The sequence below is a fragment of the Xyrauchen texanus genome, chromosome 42 (assembly GCF_025860055.1).
Source record: "Xyrauchen texanus isolate HMW12.3.18 chromosome 42, RBS_HiC_50CHRs, whole genome shotgun sequence".
NCBI classification, from domain to species: domain Eukaryota; kingdom Metazoa; phylum Chordata; class Actinopteri; order Cypriniformes; family Catostomidae; genus Xyrauchen; species Xyrauchen texanus.
Window position 1 is genome coordinate 4,587,833 of NC_068317.1, and position 25,320 is coordinate 4,613,152.

Sequence of the window (25,320 nt, forward strand, 5' to 3'; positions counted from 1 at the left end):
TCTGACAATTCTGGCATCCTGGGTCTCAGCACTGTGGGAGCCAGCTGTGCCAGGAGACCCATTTTTGCAAAATGGCATGCCAGTATTTCCCTGGCTGTATCCATGAGATAATCAGTATGTTTTCAATTAATATTTCAATAATAGCTCTAGCACAGCTTTCTTTGTCTGCTGAGTACATTGATTGCAGGTAAAAAAAAAATAATATTTGCCTTTAGCGTAGAGCTTTTATTCACATTAGCTTGAAAACAGCAGATTTCATCTCGGCAGACATGGTTGCTTGGCAAGCAAAGTAGCAGTTCAGTGCTTCTTACTGCAACAACAGTGTTGAACTAAAATACAGAGATACTTTGTATTCAAAGGATAAAATAAAGTCTATTTTCTTTCAGACAAAAATTATTTAATAAATCTATTTTCATTTGATCAAGCTATATACCTCAATTTCATTAAGAATATATACTACTGTACTTCAAATTCATTCCATTGCCCTCAAATCCAAACATTTTCACTTTAATGCAAATGTAAATTAATCCTAAAATAATCCATCATATAATATAGAAATCTACAAGTATGTACAATTCAATGCAATTCAATTTTTCATTCAATGTTGGCTTTTACAAATCAAAATCAGGCACCTACATGCAAACAGATCACAGCACAGAAACCTTTTATAGGTATAATTCACCCAAACATGAAAAATCTGTCCTCATTTCCTTGCACTCATGTCTTTCCAAACCTGTTTTATTGTATGATCTGTATGAATCGAAACATATTCACATTGCTTTTGTCCATATAATAAAAGCATAAAGTGACCTTGGGCTTTCAAGCTTAAAAAAAGTATTTTAAAGGCATGTGATATCTTTATGTGATGACAGACTGAAATTTAGGCCGTTAAAAGCTGCTGCAGCGCTCAAAACATATTCACAAATAGGATTGTTTACGTCAAACACTTGAAATGTCATCTTTGAATATACATGAACATTATTCAAATTTGAAAGCAACGGCAAAATGAAATACAGTTTTACGGCTTCTGAAGACTTGGAATTAGTACTTGTTTTGCATGGACTGCTTTTACGGTGTATTTATGGTGCATTTTGTAAAACAAAAGAGCCTCATGAACATTCTACATTTTGTGTTTCATCTCTTATTGTGTTTGGAATGCCATAAAGTTGAGTAAATAATGACAGAATTTTCATTTGTGTGCAAACTATTCCTTTAAACTACAAGCAAAACACCAAAACTAAGATTTGTTGCAAAGAAAACGTTCACTCATTTATGGATTCATCAGAGCAGTCTGCAGTCATTGTGCAATTCTTCAATTCCTCTTTCATGCTGCATTTGTAATTTTGAACATTCAGCACTTGCTATTAAAGCACAGGGCTCAAGACTCCAGATCATTCCACATAATACCCTTGTGCTAGGCTTTGACATTTTAACTGATAAACAACCAGCTTTGTTCCTTCTATTGTAAGCTTGTCAAAGCCTGAATGATTCCTCTTCAAAGAGCAACGGCAATAAAAGTGTAATGCAGAGGTGTGTGATGAATCGACTGAATTGATGTCGAAGTCTACAGCGGTGGCCTGCATAACCCAACACTAGGACATGATGCCAAAGACCGGGTTGTGGCGACAGATCCTGGGACCGTATTCCTCATAGTCCTTCTTAGAGTGGCAGACTTCAAAGAACTCAGGCTATTTAGTGTTAGGAAAGGGAAATTAATTAGTAAGAGACAAATATGTTAAAAATGCAAATGGACAAAGACGTAATGTAGACTTGTGAACATCTTAACATGAAGTTGTGTAAAGCATTTTCTGGATAAGAGAGGCTGCAAAATGCCTTAAAGATGAAGTACATAGTTTTTTTTTCATTGTTCCCAGCTTAATATGAAGAGACAACAATAGGTTCAACGTGTCAGATTTGGCTCAACCAATGGCGCAAGATTGGGATGGGAATATCTGTTTGTCTGAACTAGTGGGTCAAGGTTTGGCTACTGAAAACGCTGTAACAACAGCATTTGGGTAGCATGTACTCAGACAACAGTTTAAATATTGTGGATGTTTTGCCAGTGAACAATTTTGTTTTGGAGGCTCTTAAAAAAATTGTATTGACCCTGTCTTCTGCTTTCAATGTTTTGATGAGGCATTGATAGATTGGTTAAAAAAAAAAAGAAATCCAGAACTGAGTGCCCTTGAGCAAAGAAGGCAGCATGCAAATTGTGTAAATCCTGGAGGTTATGGGGCAGCCAAGCAACTAAATGTGAATGCTAACATACACGGGTGTTTTATAAAACTTCAGGCAATTTAATGTACCATGGGTTGATTTTTATTCAAACTAACAGATTTAAAAAATATTTAATTATTATTTGAAGGTCATATTAAAACCGACTTTTAAGAAAATAAACCAGGCCTTCAACATTTATTTTGTTACTTTTCAAATGCCTTTTATGAATAGATTTGACTGTTTTCCAGATTTTCAATAATAAACTATGAAATCCATTATAAAAATACAAATTATGTTTAAAACAATGATAATCTAAACAAAGATTGAAATACACATAAACCATTTCAATATTTATTGTGTAAAAATTACAGTTTTCAAGAATTTCCACCACAGCAATTAATTTTGCCCCTAATTAAGTTTTATTTTTTTTAAAGTTGTGTACTTTTTATCCAAATCAACAAGTGTCAGTGACGAGCATGCTTGAGATGAAATACAAGTGATGTTTCAAAAAACATTCAAGATAAATATCACTTGTGAGCAGAATGTTTTAATTGTAATTTATATTTCAATCTTGCCAAATTATGCAAAAACTGTAAACATATGATTTAGTTGTGTGTTTTTTAGGATACACAAAATATCAGCTATGAAATTACCCTTAGAAAGACAAAAACGTCTGCCATTTTATTTCAAAACTATACAAATTTCATTTCCAGCAGTGTAATTTCCAGCACACAATACATGAAACACAATACAGAATTTAAGATGTGCAGGTAATAACACTGTGCTGGGAATTTTCATGATTTTCAGAAACTTTCCTGTGATGGATGTACGCACACAGATGAACAATGTTAGTAGACAAACTATATAAACTAGTGAGAGTGTGAAAAAAGAAAAAAACTTAATGAGCCTTTACATTCTAGATGTTCTGGAATTTAAAAAACACCCATACATGTAGCTATCTCCATGTATTATAGACCTCCTTCATGGTCTGAACAATGGCATATTGATGGAAACCTGTTTGGAAGTATTTATCATTTCTGCACTTCTATTTGATGTGATGTTAGTGGAGCACATATTACATACTTCACAGTAAAATGTAGGGCTAAATGAAAATGTGTGTGCTATAAAGAAGCCTTACCGTAGAGGCCAACATGGACCCCCCAAACCACACAGCGTATCTCTGCATATGATGAGAAATCACCTGCACCTCCATGGGTTTAGGCTGGAAGGAGAATAACAAAGTATTCGCAGGAGAACCATAACAGACAATCACTAAACCATCGCACCACTTTTGTGTGAGGTATTTCCAGGGGTGGAAAGAGTACTGAATAATCATCCTCAAATAAAAGTACTGTTACTTCCCAAAAACTTCACTGTGAGTAGAGTAAAAGTACCTGTCCTAAAAACTACTCAAGTAAGAGTAAATAAAGTAGCTCTTTTAAAAGTACTCATGAGTAGTGAGTATTGGGTTGCAAAGGCGATGACCCCTTAAAATAAACACTGTATGCTGCAATTTCAAAATGTAGCACACATACTATAATTCACATTCAATTTTATGGCTGTTTGCCAGAAAGAATGAAAAATACAGGAATTAAATTTCCCTTAATGCCAACAGAGCGAGATATTCTTGCTCATAAAACATGTTTAGAAAATGCAAAGAATGTAAAAAACACTAAAAGACTATCAAAAAAGACTGCCAAGTGGCAGTTGGCATGTCACAACAGAGGGGGGTAGGGGTAAAGATTTTTAGTACATGGGCCACATCAGGCTTTAAGTATTGTATGGGTGGCCAGTGGCCATTTTCTATTCCTTTTGAGATTGAGATACAATGTTCTGCATTAATTTACTATCTCTTGTATATTTTAAGCCCAGAAATAGTTGTGTTCTCAATCTAATGCATGATGCACAATTTTCTGAAGTTTGTGACTGGTGGGATGTTCTGCTGAAGTATTGCTCTACAAATGTTGATACTTTTATATCAGCCATTAGAAAAAACATGATAAAGGTTGAGCTTAATTATAAATTATTTTATCGTCTCTTACTTCCCAAGTAATTTATTATTCAAATTAACACTCTCTCTACATCAGGGGTCGGTATTATTAAAAATAAACAATATTATATATATATATCAGACTTTAGCCATTAATATGTTTTTAAGCAACTGAATAAAGCACAAATGTCAAAGCATGTCAAAACTTCTCCAGGGCCCAAAATACCCTCAGACCCCAGAGGGTTAAAGTTATTTAGCCAAAAGCAATGAGATTTTTTATCTTTTTTTTTGCTGTTTGATCAATAGCCTTTTAATGACTTTAAATTCACTTTAGGCATAACTGACCGTGTTTATATTAATACCTGCCAAGATGGGCATTTTGACGGAATTATGATGTCTATTCGACCGTTTAGGTGAGGATGCACATTAGCGGAGCACACACGCATGTACCTTAATATGTTTCTTTAAATTAGAGTTAGAATTAATTCTGATATCATGACACGATCAAGCAATTGGCTTTCTATATTGCGGAAAGCCCTTTCAGGTTTCGCCATGGATTTTTAGGTGTTAAACTGCTACTTGAGAAATCCTCCACATCCATGATGATTAATGGCAGTTAATAATGTTTTTTAATTCTTGTTTTTAAAGAACTACATAGATACTCCTGTAAGGAAAGATGAGTGTATAAAAGGATGGCAACTCTGCACTCTAGTGTGTTAATGCTGACTGTTCTTGATTTTCTGAAAGTTTGCACGGGTAAGCTTTATCGAACCACAACAACAAACTCAAATCGCCCATGAACTCTCTTTAGTATCACTAGAAGTGTATTGGTACCTTACTGCTGCACAATGCATATTTAAATGTATTTAATGTCATTCTTTTCAGATCAAACACACGCTTCATCCATCTAAATTAAGCATATTAGACATAACACAAAAGTTGCCAGAATTTATGTTGGAAACTTTTTGTGGACAACATGGAGTAAACACACTATTGTTTAAAAGAGACATACAGTCTGTGTATACTTTACATAGATTAGGGCAGCAGTAATTAATCAAATGATGTAGAAGAATATTATAACCCAGCATATATTTAGAGGCACAATGAATTCAAGCGTACTTTCTTAATTTTAAAGATGCGATTCAGATCTCTCTGGATCACAGTGGTTGAGTGATGCTCTATAGTCCCATTAAAGTATGAAAGATCACACAAGGCTGCTGCATACTCCACAACATAGCACTCAGAAATGATCCGCAGGACTGGAAATTGCAGGTGCACATTATGTTCAACAGGGTGTTTGCGCTGTTATGTGATTTGCATAATTCCTAAATTTGGTGCTAAAACAATGCAGACAACATGTGATTGTCTCATATAGACAGTAGTACCATCTGACCTTAATTCTGCCTCCACTGAGCTCCTCGCTTAGTCTGAGTCTGGCATCCACTACACGCTTCAGATCTCGCTGCAGTCTGCGGCCAAAGTCACGAAACATGGAGGAGCCACCAGACAGGACTATGTTCTAATAAACACACATACACAAACTTCTCAAATATTTAATTTCATCAAAAAGAGACCCATAGTTCACAAGGGTTAGGTCTCTAAAATATTTTTTAGCAATATTACATTTTTTCTTTAAGTACAAACAGTAGTATTTAAGGAAACCTAATATACACTAAAGTGCATCCAAAACAAAGTCATGGCATCACATTCATAATATTATTAATTAGGTTATTAAAATCATGGGCAAACATGTGTATTTACTGTTTATCACTGTCACTCACATGTGATATGCTAAGCCAATCTGAGCACATGGTGCAAGCTGATAGGTCCTTTGACATGTAATCTGGTAGCAAATCTACTGTTGTACTCTTTGCAAACTTTGTCTAACATTTGTCTAAATTGCTCAGGTTTGCAGATAAGCCGGATTCACTGCAACATGCTGCCAGAGTTTTTTTCTCAAAATATTGCTCAGGTGGTTGCTGGGGTTTCAGCTTGCACTGTAAGGTCTGATTTTGACCATGACACATTTTTAACAAGGTAAGCCTTAGCTAAATATGGCACTAGCACACATAGCTTACTTAGGTCATTAGTTTAAATAAATTCATAGTACATAGCTATGCTAAGTCACTTGTCAAATAAGCTCTGGGCTTTCCTGGTCCAGGTACATATTATGAGTCAGATCACAAGCTTTTTAAGCTGTTTGGCCAAGCAGCCTCAGACACACATAGAGATATAGTTCATTAGCATTATGATATTTGTCCTAGCTGGCCAAAGCATACTTAGATAGTATACACTATCACTAAACCAATAAACCTAAGTATTAAACTTAAGTTGTCGCACACAGTTTGCACTACGGTTATGATGGAAAATTATATGGCTAATGCTCCGACTTTTCTAAGCAATCAGACCATGAATTTTACATGGAAGACAATAAAACAAGTGAAAGAAATTGAAAAAACAAGTGAAAGAAAGTGCATTGAAGAAAGCACCCAAATCATTTCTTGACACTAGAATTAGCAGCCAGTTCTATCAAATGTAAACAAATTCATGACAGTGAAGAAGTTAACTTAAAGGATGAAAGATCAGGTTTCATTGCTTTCACTGAAGCACACAAAATGCTATTTGGAACATTCTCAAATCATGCTGGATATCAAGATCATCAGGTTTTGTTCATGTCACTGCATGCTGCCATACATTTTATAATTTAACTTATAACTCAAACTGTTTTTATAATATAATTTGCAATGAAAAGTGTATATAAAAATAGAGAAATGCAAAATAAAAGCATTTTTACTAGTGGTCTCAGACTTTGGGAGCCCACTGTAGATATAAGGAATATTACTGTAATATTGCTATAATTTAATCTAAGGCCAGCAGAGTTGAATGGTGTGAGTAAATGACCATGAGCTGACCTGAGGTCAGTACTGACACCTTATAACAGGGGATCTACAGGAGCTCTGGGTTTCATCGCAGGGGTGAGAGGTCGATTCTTACTTTACAAACCTAAAGAGCGGCATCCTGCTACTTAGATTAGGACATGCTGGTTCAATATCTAGGGAATCAAAGAGGCTTGTCAGTATACAACACACATCCCTCAAGCTGGCCTTTTATATCTTCACTGTGGATGAGATTAAAGGGTGAATGGACTGAGACACTTTCAGTGGGATTGAACAGATTTCAATTTGCACCGTAGGCCAAAAAGCTGCTCCACTCTGCTCTACTAAGGGGCTGTAGTGCTTAATCTTGTCTGGATATCCCTGAATGTTTTAGGGAAACATGGTTGAAGAAAGTAAAATTACTTTTATTTCATTATTAAATCAGGCCATTAAATCAGTAATACAAAGGTAAAACATGTTTGAGTTATGACAAAAATTTACTTGCATGCAACAATGAACAAGGATGAAATATAGACATTATTTGAACCCTTGTGTGTCAATTTTAAAAAGTGACTCAGATCAAAAATCTGCCATAAACATATTATATATAAAAATTATATTCCACTTTCACTGACTTAGATTTTTTAACCAACATCAGTCCTGATCATAACTTCCAAATATTCATTCATTTTCAGGATTTTAACCCTTTAAATGCCAGTTTGTTTACATAATGCCACTGTTGTTTTTTACACACACACACACACACACACACACACACACACACACACACACACACACACAAACACACTCTGACATCCATACCAACACAACCACCCAATTTTAGCTGCATCATTTATTCAACTGGCCTGCAGTGCTCTATAATACAGCAAAGAGAAAACAGGAAAAAAGCATGTATTTGCTCCATAGGCTAAACATGAGAAAAATGGCACCATCTGGTGGAAAATATAAAAAATGTACATTTTGAAGCCAGGCCTCTGGAATGAAAGCATAATATCACAGAATATCACATGATTTTATGCTTTAATGTCACTGGGATCAAATATTGCCATTTTAATGGGTCTCAATAGGGACATTATTGTCCTGAAGGTCCCGAGTGTTACTATTTTGTGTACACAGTGTATTGTAGATTTATTAAAGGAACTGAGGTTGAAATATCAAAATTCCCACAAAAATACACACCTTTCGCAAAATGTATGCCATTGACATTAATAAAATGATTGAAAAAACTAAAATGAAAAAGGCAAAAATGTCCCAAAGGTCACACAAGGGTTAAATTAGCTGAGTGGACAAACAAAGACTTCTCTGTAAAGTGTTTTATAAAGTAACTTAAAAATAAAATAATTAGTAATGCGATTTCTTTTTGTGTGAAGTAATGCATAGGGTAATCTGATTAGGTCTACAATTTGAAATAGTTAATTTGTAATGGATTAATTTTTTAGTAATTTACCCAAAGCTGCCTGTGACAGATGGCTTTTGCTCAACATATTCAGAGAAAACGGAGTGAAACCATTTAATAATTCACATATGGCTGGGCAATCAAAATGCATTCAAGCTATTTTTTCCAGTCCAGTGTTGGCGTAGTTACAGTTTTTTGCCTTTGTAGGGCAGAATAGACAAGCTAAAAATTCATTGACAATATTAAAGTGAACATGAAATCAAAATTGACGCTATTCACTTTCTTCAAAAAAAAAATGTCTGACTTTGTAACCTTTCATCAAAATACAATATCTTGTTCCAGCTGTCAAGAGACCACTTCTCATGATCCAATCAACTACAATCATTCTTTTATTGTTGAATATCCTTCTCCACACAAATATATGTCCAGTTATGGAAGTAAAACAGCTTTTATATCATAACACTTTTAGAAAACTGTATTGTGACAACATTGCTGCAAAAGGTACCGTGTTGATGTACCAATCACTGCTTACTGAATTTGAGGCTTATATTGTTGAATAGTTGGTCTTTGTTGCCAAGAATTCATTGATACTAGAGGAATATCAAAGCAGTTTCCATTGAAAGTCCAATTCCTTCAATATTGTCTACTCTAGACTGAAAGAGTTTCATGTGGTAGACAAATAAATAAGAATAATTTCAATTCACCATGATGTAGACTTATAAGACAGCACTAATTATCACTCTTATTGAATTTTTTGAGATGCTATTTATTTATGCAGTCTGGGAGATCACAGAAATGATACTGAGGTTATTCCACTGCTGTGTTGCAGGGATCAGTCACAGCTCTCTCTCTCTCTCTCTCTCTCTCTCTCTCTCTCTCTCTCTCTCACTCTCACTCTCACTCTCTCTCTCTCTCTCTCTCTCTCTCTCTCTCTCTCTCTCTCTCTCTCTCTCTCTCTCTCTCTCTCTCTATTCCTGACAATGAGTCATTGTGAACACGGTAGATAAACACTGACCCCTTTCGTACAAACATCAGAACTGAACCCCAATATACATTTGTCCACCTTTAATGTAAGTCAATGGGCTGTTTGACCAATTCTATCATCCAACAGATGAAAATTAAAAGCACCTCAACAAGCCACATGATTTGAGCCATCATTCATGTTATAGGACAAGTTACGCACCAAAGTTTAATACTTAGGGTTAGAGTTAGGTTAAGTTAGGAGTAGGGGTTAGCTGAAATATAAGCAATCGTAATAGTGATGTTTGCCTTAAGAAACACCACTTACTCTTTATTGTATTGTAAAATTACCAGATTACCAAGAGGTACTCAGGGAATGTAACGCTCCTTTCCACTGATGTTTGTTTTTTCCATTTCATAATGCATCACCCTGAATAATTAAATAATCCATATCTTTTCTTATATTACATTTCCTTAAAAGTAAGATCTTGCAGGAAATGGGGGAGGGTGCTAGTAAACAATATGTTGATATGATGGTAATTCCGTACCTTGTAAAGAGGTCTTCTGACATCGATCGGGCAATTCTGAATGACTTCATCCACAACATCTGAGATAGGCTGCATGAAGTCTGGGTTGGCAAACTGTGGAGTTAAAAGACCTTTAAAACATACTTTCAAAAGGTCATTCTGGGTGTTCATGATGAATTATTCAGAAGGTTTGCTTTTTGTACCTCAGGGTGAAAAAATATCTCTGGTCCTAGAAAGCGTTCATATCCAACATCTATTTGAAATTCATTTTTGCTGATGGCGTTGACTCCCTTGTATTTTTTGATCCATTTGCCAGGGTCCACATCATATTTGGTGAATTCTTTCACTATGTCGGGACAGACGTAGCAATACCTTTCCTGTGGGAAAACACAGTTGTTGCTGTTCCATTATTTGGACATAATTGAGCATTCATGTCGAAACTACAATAATTTAGTGAATTTGAACTATGAATTAAATGAAAGCTCAGACTTGACAGTTCTGGCGTCATATAAATAAAAAACAATATGTCAGTGGCCTCAGCAGTTAAAGGTAGTAAACAAATTTCTGTTTAATATGCCATTTTATTATGCCATTGATGCCTGGAGCACTTTATTTGTTTTAAACACTTTGCAAGCACATATAGAGGTGAATTAATGAATTAATGTAGAGAAAAATATTTTTCTATTATAATCAACAAAACTGTTTTGGCATTAAACGTGTTGCCATAGAAACAAATAAATTCATGTCCCGAAGCCATGAAGAGCTCAGTGTAATTACAACATGGCAAACCTGAGACTCTACTCTAATTCTGACATGATGTGAACACAGCATAAATAGAGTATGACATGCTTTAGCATAATATTACTGATTTAAAGGTTCACTGGCTCATTTCGAGACTGTAAGGTTGAATCCAACAAAACATGTCAAGAACATTTCCAGCCCATAGCCTGTTTCTCCCAAATATAAAGATATAACACGAAAATGTATGTAGTCTATTTTATGATTGCTTGCATTGTGACATTATTTTCCTGACACATTTTAAACACATCCCAGATTCTCATTAATGTAACATATATACAGTATATATATATATATATATATATATATATATATATATATATATATATATATATATATATATATATATATTTTTTTGTTTGTTTCTCCCTAATTTGGAATGCCCAATTCCCAATACGCTCTGTCCTCATGGTGGCGCGGTTACTCATCTCAATCCAGGTCGTGGAGGACGAATCTCAGTTGCGTCTAAGACCGTCAATCCACGCATCTTATCACGTGGTTTGTTGAGCGTTTTACCGCGGAGACCTAGCACGTGTGGAGGCTTCACGCTACTCTCTGTGGCATCCATGCACAACTCACCACGTGCTCAAGTGAGAGCAAACCACATTATAGAGACCACAAGGAGGTTACCCCATGTTGCTGAGGAGACCTGGCTGGATTCAAACTCGCGACTCCAGAGGTGGTAGTCAGCATCTTTACTTGCTGAGCTACCCAGGCCCCCATGAGATGTCCTGCCTTTAAAATGCTGATTTTTTTAAATCACTATGTCAATTTGAATGAGAATCACTTCAGCATTGAGAATGAAAGTAAGGCATACAATCTCTAGAGTAAAATGTACTGTAAAAGCACATTATAGTAATAAGAATTCAGTGGGGGAAGTGCATAATTGTCATGAAAATAATGTAAAAATTCTGAAAAATCTTAATGGTCTATTTACTTGAAATATGACCTCATATTTTCCCCCAAAATGAAAAAATAAATAAAATTAAATATTTATTTATCTTAAAGGAAATTAAGAATATTTAAATCTTTATTTATTTATTTGCATTGTAACATTATTTTCCTGTGAATTAAATGCCCACCAAGTTCTCATTACTGTTATGCAAAAAATAAAGATATAGTGCTATATAAAAATTAGACATAAACTAATTTATAAATCATTGTAGTATGTGTTATACTGCCTTTAATATGTTATCTAATCTAAATAAAAATGTACTGTAAACCTGTAATAAGAATTGGTGGGGATGTGCTAATTTGTCTTGAAAATAATCAGGTAAAATATAATTTGTTATGGTTTTTTTCGGGGATAAAATATACCCGAGACATGTTCTTCTTGAGATACACCCATTCAGTGATTAACAGCCAACCAACACGAAGAGGTTAAAATTCCATACCGCCCATCTAGACAGGAATATACAGGTTCCTTATCAACTTTCCCAATGGAGTAAATATGCCATCAAATACTGACAGCCAGTATATTATCATCTCTATTCATCTTATTCAGCCCCACCCCTTTTACATGCTCCAGTCTCCCGAATTTTGTCATCTAACTTCCTGTTTGTATTGAAGCTACTGAGAAGAGTCGATCAAAATGGATTACGTGTGGGAGCACAGAACGTTTTTTCCCCAAGAGTTGATGTGTGAGTCTACATCACCCTTTCACTACGTGAAAATGCTAGTGAGGTGTTTTTCTCTCACTCTAAATGTTCATTTTACCGACACCCACGGAGGAAAATTGGACCTACAGATCACATTCAGACAGTTATGACACACTGCACTTTTTCATAATACAAGCGTTTAATTGATATCCTTCAATTCTGCTTAATTTTCAGGTTTAAACTTGTTAATAGTTTGTGTTCAAATGTGTAGCTGATATGAAATTTCCAACAGTGACACCTTAATATGTGTAATATTATTACACATGGAAGTTCAACATTAAAGAAAATGACAATTGTACTTTTTAAAATTGATTTGTCACCCTACATTTTTTAGAGGCCTAAATGTGATAAAAAAAAATAGTTGTAAACGGAATATTAAATAAAACAAACACTTTCACGCGTGTGTGCGTGTGTGTGTGCGTGTGTGCGCGCATGTGTAAATACAGTGATACCCCTCCTCCCTTCCCGGTTTAATGCTCAATAAATCTGATTACCTAAACTATTATGCGATGTGTGAATGACAGGAGAAGATGGTCAGAGGTGTCGTACAGAGATATTTTAAATGACTGTGTTGTCTTTTAGAGTTTTATGAGCACAGAGGTACATCAGCACATTCACAGCTTGAATGTAGGATCTTTATTTATGAATGAAGCACTCTTGAATCTCCCCGCTCTGCTTCCAGTTCTAAGGTAAATAATATCTGATTCTTGCCATATCCTACTAATGGAGTTAACTATCTTCAGGAACACATCAGACATTGTATGATGACAATGAGCTCTTATCAGTCTAAAGTGAATGAGACTTATATGGGAATAAAATGTATATATACATTATGTATGAGAGAAAATGATCAGAAAGAGATGAAAAAAAGAGAGTCACTCACTTTAACAGCTTTTGCAGTCTCTAGTGACTGTTCTGGTGGAATCCCCACCTCTCTCTCTCTGAGCAGCTGTTGAATGAAGTAGGTGATATCTCTGCCTGCTATAGGGATGTGCTTTATACAGCTGCCAATCACATAACCTTCTGCCTGAGAGACACAAAATCTCTTTAATAACTCACTGTATATTTGACTCAGGACATGTGGTTTGAGGATACTGTAAACAAGACATACTGATTCAAACTCCAATGACCAATTCTAGACACTTGTAGATTACTAAATAAAGTTGCATGCTTCAGTCTGATACTGTGGCAGTTCACCAGTACTACATTAATGTTCACTGTAAACCCTAATGTTGCCATTACTGGAACAAATCAAGTTGTCTAAATTCAACATTACTTTAAAATGTCAAGTCTTAGATTCATAACACAAATATTTAATCTATCCTTGAACTTTTTTCTTTTAAATCCAGAGACTTAGGATTTTAAGTGTTAATAGCAATGCTCAATTATTTAGGATGTATTACTGCGTGACTCAAATTTGAGTCCATTTATCAAAATTATTATTAAGTTAATAACAACAAAATTGAAATAGCAAATCTGAGTTAAGACAACTTGCATCTAGTTCCACCTAACTTGTATAGTTATGTTCATTCTTAATAAACACCAGATTAAGTGAAGTTAATTTTACAAGTTTTGTAGCCGCCATTACTCAATTCATCAGAGGGAACGACTTTACACAATCAATTGAGTAAAGTCAACTGATTAGGGTTTTCAGTGTTCCCTTTGTTAAGGGTTTATAAAGGGGTTAATTAATATGTAGTAAGTAATTTACAAATGCATTATAAATCATTGATAGGCAGTTATAACATGAACATAAATTGTGACTTTCATGCATTAAGGATTTTTACATACATGTTATAAATGCTTAATAAATACACTACATTAATGTTAACTTTGCTTAGTAAAGGGGTTCATAAATGACCATCATTTACTGAATAAATACTTGTCTTTTATGCAATACTTGCAAATAGTGAGTATTTTAACGTACATGTTATAAATGCTTAACAAATATACTTATCCATACAAATATTAATCAAAAACTTTATTAATGATTTGTCAGAATGCACCAAAAACAGACTGTTATAGTGAGATTAAATGTGTCATTTTGTCTTTTTGTTCATTACTGTAGTGTCTTGACTCACTTGTGTTGTCACTTTCCTTGTCACGCTGATGTCAAAATAATGGTGCTACTCTGAGTGCTGTCCCAACTTACCTAGACCTAGTTACTTCTGCAAAAACACTTCTCAGCTCTTCATGTTCATTCACAGCATATGTCATATAATAAGGCCTGATGACCATTAAATCATACTGAACTGTATGTGCATAGGTTTATAATGTCGCCAGCTCCTTAAGCAATGCTTCATATGTATTCACTTTACATTAAGGCACATTTTCATAGATTATGTGTTATTACATATTTATAACATGTGAGGAAATGTGGCTCAGTATTTGGCTATTATAAGTATTGCATGAAAGCTTCCATTATTATTTATGTTGTTATAACCAATATCAATTATTTACAATGCATTTCTAAATTATTTATTACTCATTAATAAACCCCTTTATTTTTGGTGTTATTGAAACATGTTCATAGTTCCACCTGTGGTTACTCCGCTAAGAGAACAGACTGCCACTAATATTTTTAGGCCCCCCAAATATTTTGGGGCACTGAATGAATGTGTGTGTTGTTTACCACTGGTATGGCATGAGTAACTCCATCACCGCTGTCAATCACAATCCCTGTTAGCGTTCGTTCTCCAACTTGCCTTGAAGTCCATGATGCTGCCAGAGCCAAAACAGCCTGAGATTTGGCCATACAAATAAATATATTTAGCTTTCTAGGATTTTCCATGCAAAGGAAAGCTTATGGCTTGTTTAACTGTGGTTATATTTGTTATAGTGAATCAAACATAGATTCTCTGATATATTATCCACCAATCTAATTGAATGTATTTCAAGATAAACGTTTGCCTGAACAGCGATGTATAGGCCTGGAACGTTGAACGTTTCAAACATGATCTCTGCTAAGTATTCTCTGTTCTCTGGGGTATTCAGAGGCGGCTCTGTCTGAGAGGAAACATGGGAATATAAGATAAGGATAAACCAAAACAAAAGGCCCTTTGAATAAACAAAATGTGCTCTTTTGTAATGTAAAATTTCAGGTACATATAAAAGGTGTTTGTCATCATCAAATGAAACAGGAAGATAAAAGCACACACACAAATGACCCATACTGGAAACATCCTGTTTGTGACATAAAACACTATGGCACTCTACAAGACAAAGCAGCTTAATCTATCATTATGCAAACAATAAATATTTCTGCTGAGAGCTTTATTTATGTATATGTTTTCCTCATTTCACTATGGAAAGAATCTGTTTTATAAATGACTTAAACTGAGCCAAACATTCCATACACCTGTTTTAGGTTTGAAAATGTACCGTCCACATCAACGTACCATGAGGAAATGATGGTCTTCTGGCTCAGCTCTGAGATATTTGAATATGACCTGCTCCATGAACTTCTCCATGAGGTCCCAGTCTTCAACAATACCATGCCTGATGGGCCACTAGATTACACAGAGAAAAAGAGTTTAAATTCATATTGTAAATTATTCTAGTCTAATAGAGATTTTCTTGAAAATGTATTAACCATAATTCTCTGAATTAACTGTTTTAATGTAAAAAGATTTAAGAAAATATTCTCATCACAAAAGATATTGAAATATGCTGGTCACATAGTTACACAATCAGACATTTTATCATTTTGCTGCAGCAATAAATCAATCTATGAAACATTACTTTTGCTAAGTTCTTCCATGGCAGTTTCCAGGTGAAATAACCTCTAGAGGCACTAAAACAACTATGACTTTTATTCAGTAAAACGGCAGATTATCAGTTCATAAACACTTTTTATCCTGTTCCTCACACAATGCTATTTTATGGCATCTAAACACTTTTACTATAGTGCATGATTTGTTAGCCAATACAATGTAACATATGTATTACAAAACCACCTACATTTACAAGCTTGTTCGATTGAGATAAAATTGTGCAATAGCTCAACTGATAGGGCGCTGCACTTGCAATAAAGTCCTGAAAAGCATGGGTCGATACGTGAGCCGAAAGTGTCGTACAGGCCCCACACAATGATGTGGTTGTTCAGCAATTGTGTTTTTCACCTCACATTTGCTTTTATGACACTATTGGTTAGGTTTAAGGTTTAGGGTAGAGAGTTAGGTTTTGTTGATTTTAAAACTCAATACAGCATTAACCTTAAAAATCTTGCAAATATCTCATCTGATTAAGAGAACATTTAACTCGCTTTTAGCGACAAACAGTGTCCATTTCACCTAAGAACTGCCCCGATACATGTAACAAACCATGTAATATCATTTAGCAATAATGTTGCCACACTACCACTGCTCCACTGGGTACAACATATTTTGACTAATATAAAACTATTATCTCCAACAATTATCTAGAATCATACACTTATTTTTAAATAGGTAATATCAAAAAGATCCATATAATGCAAAAAGTCAAATATCTCCCAAAATAAATAAAAACAACAACAAAAACAAGAAGACGCATAGACAGTGGCCAGATGGACCTGGTGTTTCACATATGAAATATGATTGTTAGTATCTGTAATGTAGCAGAGAGTGAGAATGTGGATCCAAGTGCAGATTTATGAAACAAAAGAGAACATAAAATCAAAGCAAAGTAAAGCAAGGTACAGACAAGGCGAAAACAATAACTAAAAACATGCTACAAAACATCCAGTACAGGACAAGAACAAGAGGGCATTAAATTCACAAAAGCTGCATCTGAATATCCATACTTCTTTACTGTATAGTATGCCAAAAACAGTATGCCAATGGAGTAGTATGTCAGAATCCACAGTATTCATGAAGCAGTAAGTGAGAAACACTGTCACGTTTATGTGTTTTGTTCATGTTTAGTGTTCATGTCTTTTATTTTGAAAGTTTAATTCCTGTTTCATTGCCATGTCATGTGATCTGTTCCCTCATGTGATCCTCTCTTGTTCCATGTGTTTTGTTCTCATTGGTTTGAGTTCAAGAGTCTTGTTATCAGTTCTGTTATGTCATTGGTTCATGTTTCATTGTTTTATTATTAGTTCAGTCTTGTGATTAGTTGTCTCGTTTACTTGTTACCCATGTCTGTGTATTTAAACCCTTATGTTTGCCATGGTCCTTTGTCAGTTATTGTTAATGTAACGTTGTTTGGATGTCAGTTCAAGTTAATTCAAGTCAAGTCAACTTATGTCAAGTCAAGTTAAGTCAAGTCTAGTTTAGTTCATGTTTATGTTTCTGTTCACGGTTTTTGGGATCTTCACATACTCATCTTCTTCATCTGCCTCTCATTGCTGAGCGAATGTTACAGAATACCTGACCTACTATGAGCCCAGCAGTTCAGCTCCTACGCCTACGTCAGGGGAATCGTTACCTGGAGGAGGAATTCTGCGCTCTGGCCTGCAGGGTTGACTTTAATGATATTGCCCTCAAGGGCTTTTTCCATTTTGGAATGAATGAGGTGGTCTCCTCCCTGATGCCTGATGGTCATATTACCCTCAATCTGGCTCAGTTCATTGATTTAGCCAACTGACAGTCTTTCACTGTAGTGGCTGAGGAGGAACTATGCACTCCTACAGTGACTGCCATGTCAGAACCATCCACCGGCATGGCTGACGAGTCAGAGTTCCTCATCATGGCCGCTGAGCCAGAGTTCCCCGTCATGGTCGATGATCCAGTGTCCCACGTCATAGCCGATGATCCAGAGTCCCACGTCATGGTCGATGATCGAGTGTCCCACGTCATAGCTGATGATCCAGAGTCCCACGTCATGGTTGATGAGCCAGAGTCCCACATCATGGTCCATGCCATGTCAAAGCCATGCCTCGGCCTGCTCCATGCCATGTCACAGCCATGCCGGAGTCTTATGAATAAACTGCACTTTTGTTCTTCACATCATCATCATCTTCGCCTGCCTGTCATTGCTGAGCGAACATTACAAATACCTGGATGACATAATATTTCCGGTGAGATTTTGAAGTGAGTATCGACTGGACACTTAACAATCCCATAATCTCTCAGGAGCTGAGGTGACGTCACATTCAAAATGCTGGATTTAAAAGAACGGCGGTGAACTGCGTGTCAGATGGCTCTTCTCAACTGTAAGTGCTACATACTGTATACCAAGATAATTGTTCCTTGCACTTAAACTGAGCTTATTTAACAAAGCCAAAGCAGATCATTTTCGTGTTTTTTTTCTAGTGGCCGCAAGGGAAAATGTCCCATAAATATTACAAATCATTATTTTATATTAAAGTATCTAAAAAAACATTCCACAGCATTCAGTGGGTCTGTCAAATACACTGATATCCTCTAAATAACCTGACCTACCAAAGTGGTGCCAATGGAGGATGAATGCATAGGATATAGTTTTCCAGTTTTTCAGAATGTAGTTTTTGAAGTATATTATAGTATAATTTCACCATCAAACACATTTTCTGTCTAGTGTAAAGGACTAGTTCACCCAAAAATGAAAATTCTGTCACCATCACACTCATGTCATTCCAATCCCGTATGACTTTATTTTTTCCATGAAACATAAGATGTAAGACCAATGTTAAAGCTTCTGTTTTCAAAAGGAATGTCCTTTCATGGTTTTTTAAGCTACAAAAATAACAAAAAAGCACATTAAAAGATGTTCATATGGCTTATTCCATTCACTATATTCACTAAATAAGTCTTCTGAAGTTACACAACAGCTTAGTGTGAGGAACATACTGAAATTTAAGTAGACTTCCCTGATAGTCTTCGCCTGAGCTCTGATTTTTAATTGGGTTCAGATTGGCTTGGACTATAAGTAAAATATGATAGAGTTATCGTAACGGGCTCACCTGTACAGGTACTCGCCCCTGCGACATCTGTGAGCCCGTGGCATCGCTCTCTCCTTTTCCTCCCTCAAGGCACCTTCCTCCAAACTGGGCTGAGATAAGAGGCTACTACTGGTTTTTAAATGGGCACCCTCCTTACTCGATGTTTGTTGATTTAAGCTCATGACATCCACGGTTGAACCAGCGTACTGATACTACCCCACTGTCCACCGCTCAACACTATGATGTTGTTAGCCCATCACCAGGTTGGCTCTAACATCGCTCATTCTGCTTTATCCAGATACACCGGGATGTCGCCTCTGCCTGCTTGGTGATGGTGGCTACCAGCCGATTCCTAGCTGGGGCTTAAATACCAAGCAGTCCAAGAGCTCTCCAGAGTGACTGCCCTGTGAGGCCCCTGCAGCTGACTTCCATTGGCTCTTGAGGATGAGGGCCTGATATTTCTTTAGCTTACCCTCATGTGCCTCCTCCGTCCTCTTTTCCCAGGGTACTGTAAGCTTGATAAGTACCACCTGCTTGGTACCTTTAGACCAGAAACCAATATTGGATCTGAGGCTAGTGTGGGTTATCTCTTCTGGGAATTTGAGCTGCTTCTCAAGGTCTGCCAGCATCTCCCAGTCATTTGCCGTGGCCAGGACCCCTTTGCTACTCGTCTCTGCTGATGCACTCTCCCCAGACCTAAAGTATTTAATGAAACAGGGCCCCTTAGAAAGTTGTTTTGGCTTCTTTCTTGCCTGCTCCACACCAGCAGCCAACTGAGTTAGAATCTGGTTGTGTCACAACTGAAATTACCCATCTGCCAATCTTGACAGACACGAGGAGAGGACATGCTCAAGATTGGCTGGCCTTCCACAGAGTGTGCAGTTGGGACTCTTTACCAGCCCCCATGTATGAAGGTTTGATAGAGTAGGCAGGACATCATACACGGAACACAACAGAAACTTTATCCGGTGTCCTTCCATGCTCCAGATGTCCTGCCAGGTCTCCCACTTCATCCAGCTGCCTTGCTTGTTCATTTGCTACGGCCTTGACATGTCGACTTTCTTCCTCTGCTTTGTGGACCTCACTCTGTACCATGTCACACTGGCGCTTAGGATAAACCTTATTCCAGCTTGCCCTAATAGTGCAATCTAGGCCTTGCCTGCCCTGGGCCACTGACTCTGACGATGTCAGCATGATGCAGGAGATCCCCCACCTCCCTCAGTGCTCTGCCGGCTGACCACTTTCGACCTGTTCTGACCTCAATGTCTGCCTGACATACACTTGCATCATTGCTGTCTTGCTGCATCATAGCCTGGCATGTTTTTGTTGCCTTGTACGCCAATGGAGCAGAAGCTTCTGGGGACACCCAGCCATCTCCTCAGGTAGGTGTTCATCTTCCTCTCCAACCTCTCTACAATGGGGATGGGTAACTTGTGACTGGCATTGGCCAGAGCAGTCTGGGAAACACCCCATGTTGGTATTCCCAGGCCTTATCCTTGCCGGTATCGTTCCATAGGCATTGGTGAGATCAAGTCACAGATCTGACAGGTCACCATGGTTCCTCTTCGCATCCTTAATTATCTTAGAGATTACACTGGACAACCGCTCAAGACAACCAGGTACTCCCGGAACTCCCCCTTTTTGAACTGACGTGTTCATATACTCATTGTCCAACATGAAAGTGGTCAGCCTCCTTGCCAGAATCCCAAAGAATATTTTGCCTTCCACATTGAGGAGTGAGATGGTACGGAATTGTTTGATATCTGTAGAGTTTTCTGTCTTAGGGATGAAACATCCCACAGCAACCAACCAACCATCCACAAGGAAGTTCTTCCTCCACACCACCTTCAGTAACCTCCAAAGTCATCTCCTGAGCCTTTCGCAATAATTGTACCCCTTATATGGAATGCTATTCGGTCCTAGGGCTGCATCTGGCTTTCTTGAGAAAGTTGTTAGCTTCCTGCAAGCTTGGTTCCTTTACTCCAAAGGAAATAGCTGGTTCGGCTGGTTTGATGAGTTTCTCCATCTCCTCCAAGCTGTCCTCCCTTCTGGGGTCCCTGTGGACTTGACGAAGGTGCTCCTCCACCTCCTCCTTTATTGCCTTCAACGCCTCTGATCTTTTGTCACCCAGATGTTTTGACAGATACTTGAATGGATTCTAGGTGAAGCCCACCCTTTCCTTCATTCGTCGCTTCCTGTTCTTGCGGTGGCACTCAGCTCGGCGCAAGATCTTAATGAGCTCCCTTAGGTTGTCTCTGATTTCAATGAGTGCTGGCTTCTCATCCTCTGTTGCTTCATGCAAAGCCTTCTTCACCCTCCGCAGATCGCCTCTTAGGACTGAGCCATTGTAGGACATTTGCCCTTTGCTGCTAATGTTCATTTGACCTCATAAAAGACCTTCTTAAAAGTTTTTGTTTTTTGGCATACTGACTTCTCTTGCAGTATGTGCCTGTATTTTGATACTCAATCTCTGGTGATGAAAAGCCACCCCACAGCATGACATTTCCACCATACTTCACTTGGGTGTTTTTTATGTGTAGCAGGGCAGGAGTAGTGCCCTACATGCCCAGGGCGCAGACCCGCATGGACCCAAATCAGTGAGTTTCCTTCTGTTTCCTTTCAGTCATTGCAATTTCTTTTTTGTCCATCTTTGTTATCAGAATCATTAACCTTACAGGTATCACACAGCATTTTGCCAACTGCAGGCTGGATGTCTTCTCTCACACACAAGCACGGGCAAGATTATTCCACCATGTTCATTATTCTTTTAGTTTAATTCGTTTTTCAAACACTGTTTTTAGTTTTATATTTCTTCATGCAGTAATAATTTAGAGACACCATGAAATGAAAATGAGAGTTTTGTGATTATAAATCCATGTGTGTTAGTTTTTACACACTAAGCCAAATTAAATATATTTCACATTTTGCTTTGGTAACAATATAAGAACTGATCACCTTGGTTGAATAGTTGGGTTTATCAATGGCTTCATCTCCGATGAAGAAATCAAGATCATCTACGCCTTTCATGAGACGTCTCTGTGCCTGATCTCCCACACTCGCCGTCTCTCTGATCGCAATACCTGCCGTGACAACACTATATTCAGCTCTGTGAAGTCAACAAGCACATTTACTACAAGCTCAACATACTTTTGAATATGTCAGTAATGGTTCTCAAATGGCTTTGATTCCAGATTTAACATTGGTCATCAAGAGGCAACCCAACACATTACCAAAATAGTTTATTATACAAAAGTTAACAATTTTGGTCTCTAAATGGTTTTATACTCTCAGCAGACATACTGTAGTTGGAACAAATCATGTTAATCTTCAGTGCAAGTGAACCCGAATTCATAATCTAGGTCATATTTATTTTTAATGTGCATTGTTTTATACATGGTTATCAAAATTGTCCATGTTGCCTAATTTGGCTAGTTTCTACCAGGTTCAAACAAGACAGATGAATTTGCAGCAAAATACTGTGGAGATTGATTGATGTCAACAACAAAAGATAAAGGAAGCATTTTCTCCTCCTTTATAAAAGTTAATAGGCTGATTTATTTTGCAGTTCTAACTCTGCCTGAAAATGTAGTTAGCTGCATTAAATAATTTATATTTCATTGTTGTTCTGTGCTGTGCTTTCCACGACGAGGGCAGTTTAGTGATAAAGACGTCACCTTTGCGACTTGCTTCTTTAGCCGTTCTCACCTCAGTTCAGAGGATTTAGTCGAAGATTTATTGTTTTGGTTAAACTGCAATGTTTCATTATACTTATAAATAAATATAAAGTAACTTTATACTATCAAATTGATATTTTTTATTTAAACCTATTTTAGATCTAGACCCAACCCAACCCCTCCCAACCCCAAAACCTGACCACTTATGAACAACATAAAACAAGTAATAGACAGTCACACAAGTACAATTTATATATATATATATATATATATATATATATACAGTATATATATATATATAAAAGTTTAAATCGCTGAAAATCTTCCTCTCCTTTAAGGCACTAAAATCTCATTCAAACTTATACATTTGAATATTCGCATGCCCCAATCAGTTACATGACATGCAAGGACCAACGGTATTTGACATCACTGATGTCAAAGCAGTCAAACTGCTTGTTGAGGTGGCAAATTTATGAATCTTTAAATAAGAGCTGGTCGGGATCTGACTGTTATGGCAGATGGGAATACAGATCATTAAATAAAGACTTCAGGTTGGATCTGTTCATGACACAAAGTGGTCACACAGCATTGTAAGATCTGGAATACAGTGTACAAATATACAGATCATTTTCATGGTCATTTCTCAGTACAGAACTGTGACTTACTTGTGTAAATGTTAGTATTAGTATCCTTTGACAAAAGTAATAAAACCAAAAAGAGTTATTATAAAGGAAAGACTACTCTTAAGAGGCTCTGAGCAGTTATTGAGGTTACAGAAATGGTGAATTGAGAGTTTTATAATAGCTTTAAGTAGAGGTTCCCTGAGGCAAAGTTTAATTAAAATCCTGATCCAAATATCATATCCTGAAACTGAGTGCTGGACAGCATGCAGTATTATTCTGGTCTGATCGGCCCAGCTGTGCTATTAAATCTTAAAGTGTCAGACAGCTCACAGGACGGCATGATGAACTGCGGCTCTGTGTTTCCTGCATAACCAATCTTAGTGTACCTGAAGAAGAGAAAAGAACCACATAATAATACATTTGATATATGAGGATGACCGTGTTACAGTTTATTTGTATTTTTCAGCATTTCCAGTAATTACACATTTATCTATCTATCTGTCCGTCCGTCCGTCCGTCCGTCAATCTATCATCTGTCTATCTATCTATCTATCTATCTGTCTGTCTATCTATCTATCTATCTATCTATCTATCTGTCTGTCAGTCTGTCAGTCTATCTATCTGTCTATCTATCTATCTGTCTGTCTGTCTGTCTGTCTGTCTATCTATCTATCTGTCTATCTATCTATCTGTCTATCTGTCTGTCAGTCTGTCAGTCTATCTATCTGTCTATCTATCTATCTATCTATCTATCTATCTGTCTGTCTGTCTTTCAATCTGTCTGTCTCTCTGTCTGTCTGATTATCTATCTATCTATCTGTCTGTCTGTCTGTCTGTCAGTCTGTCAGTCTATCTATCAGTCTATCTATCTATCTATCTGTCTGTCAGTCTATCTATCTGTCTATCTATGTATCTGTCTGTCAGTCTGTCTGTCTGTCAGTCTATCTATCTATCTATCTATCTATCTATCTATCTATCTATCTATCTATCTCTCTGTTGGTCTGTCTGTCAGTCTATCTATCTATCTGTCTTTCTGTCTATCTATCTATCTATCTATCTATCTATCTATCTATCTATCTATCTATCTATCTATCTATCGTCATTCTGTCTGTTTATTGTCTGTCAATCTATCTGTATTACGTCCGTTTGCCTGCCTGTCTGTCTGTCTTTCGATTGTGTCTGTCTGTCTGTTTATCACTACGCGCATGCTTTCATCTTAATCCATGACACATAAGTGGAACATACATAGGCTAATAGCTGTGACAAATTACACAGATGAGCAAAACTTTTTTTTTAAGATTTATTGTTGTTTCCATTTATAGATACAAAAGGGCTGAAAACCGCAACAACCACGATGTATGATCATTTCTAAAGCTTTATTTTTTATAAGTGTATGAAACTGCAAGAATGTGAATGTTGTCAGTGAGTGACAGAAAATAAACTCACCCTGTCCCGCAGTCGATCACACAGGGAGGCGGTCGCACTGCCATTCCAAACACTTCACTGCATACACAAACACAACCGCATGTCACAACGAAAACAACGTCACCTACATACGAAACATGTGTCGTTTGTAGGCCTGTCAGGTTTACCTTTACTGCAGGGTTAAAAACGCCCTCCTTTATGTCATGCGCCGTTATTTTTCGCGTCTACTTCCCGAGTCAAAGGAGATTCAAAAATAGAAACATATGCTGGAGTGGATCCACTCGCGCTGCCTCATCACAGTCCATGAGCTG

The 25,320-nt window shown here is 36.9% G+C and overlaps 1 protein-coding gene across 1 annotated transcript; it reads right to left on the minus strand.

Annotated features, from left to right (window-relative positions):
• Positions 1–210: 210 nt before the first annotated feature.
• Positions 211–25,320, minus strand: actr3b (actin related protein 3B). Its single transcript, XM_052114887.1, has 13 exons — positions 25,177–25,320; positions 25,031–25,087; positions 23,915–23,970; positions 22,243–22,367; positions 15,842–15,952; positions 15,354–15,449; positions 15,076–15,183; positions 13,327–13,470; positions 10,191–10,364; positions 10,009–10,101; positions 5,601–5,726; positions 3,356–3,439; positions 211–1,688 (listed from the first exon to the last, which is right to left on the minus strand). The coding sequence occupies exons 2-13, from the start codon at positions 25,072–25,074 to the stop codon at positions 1,593–1,595; spliced, it is 1,257 nt and encodes a 418-aa protein (XP_051970847.1). The 5' UTR covers positions 25,075–25,087; positions 25,177–25,320; the 3' UTR covers positions 211–1,592.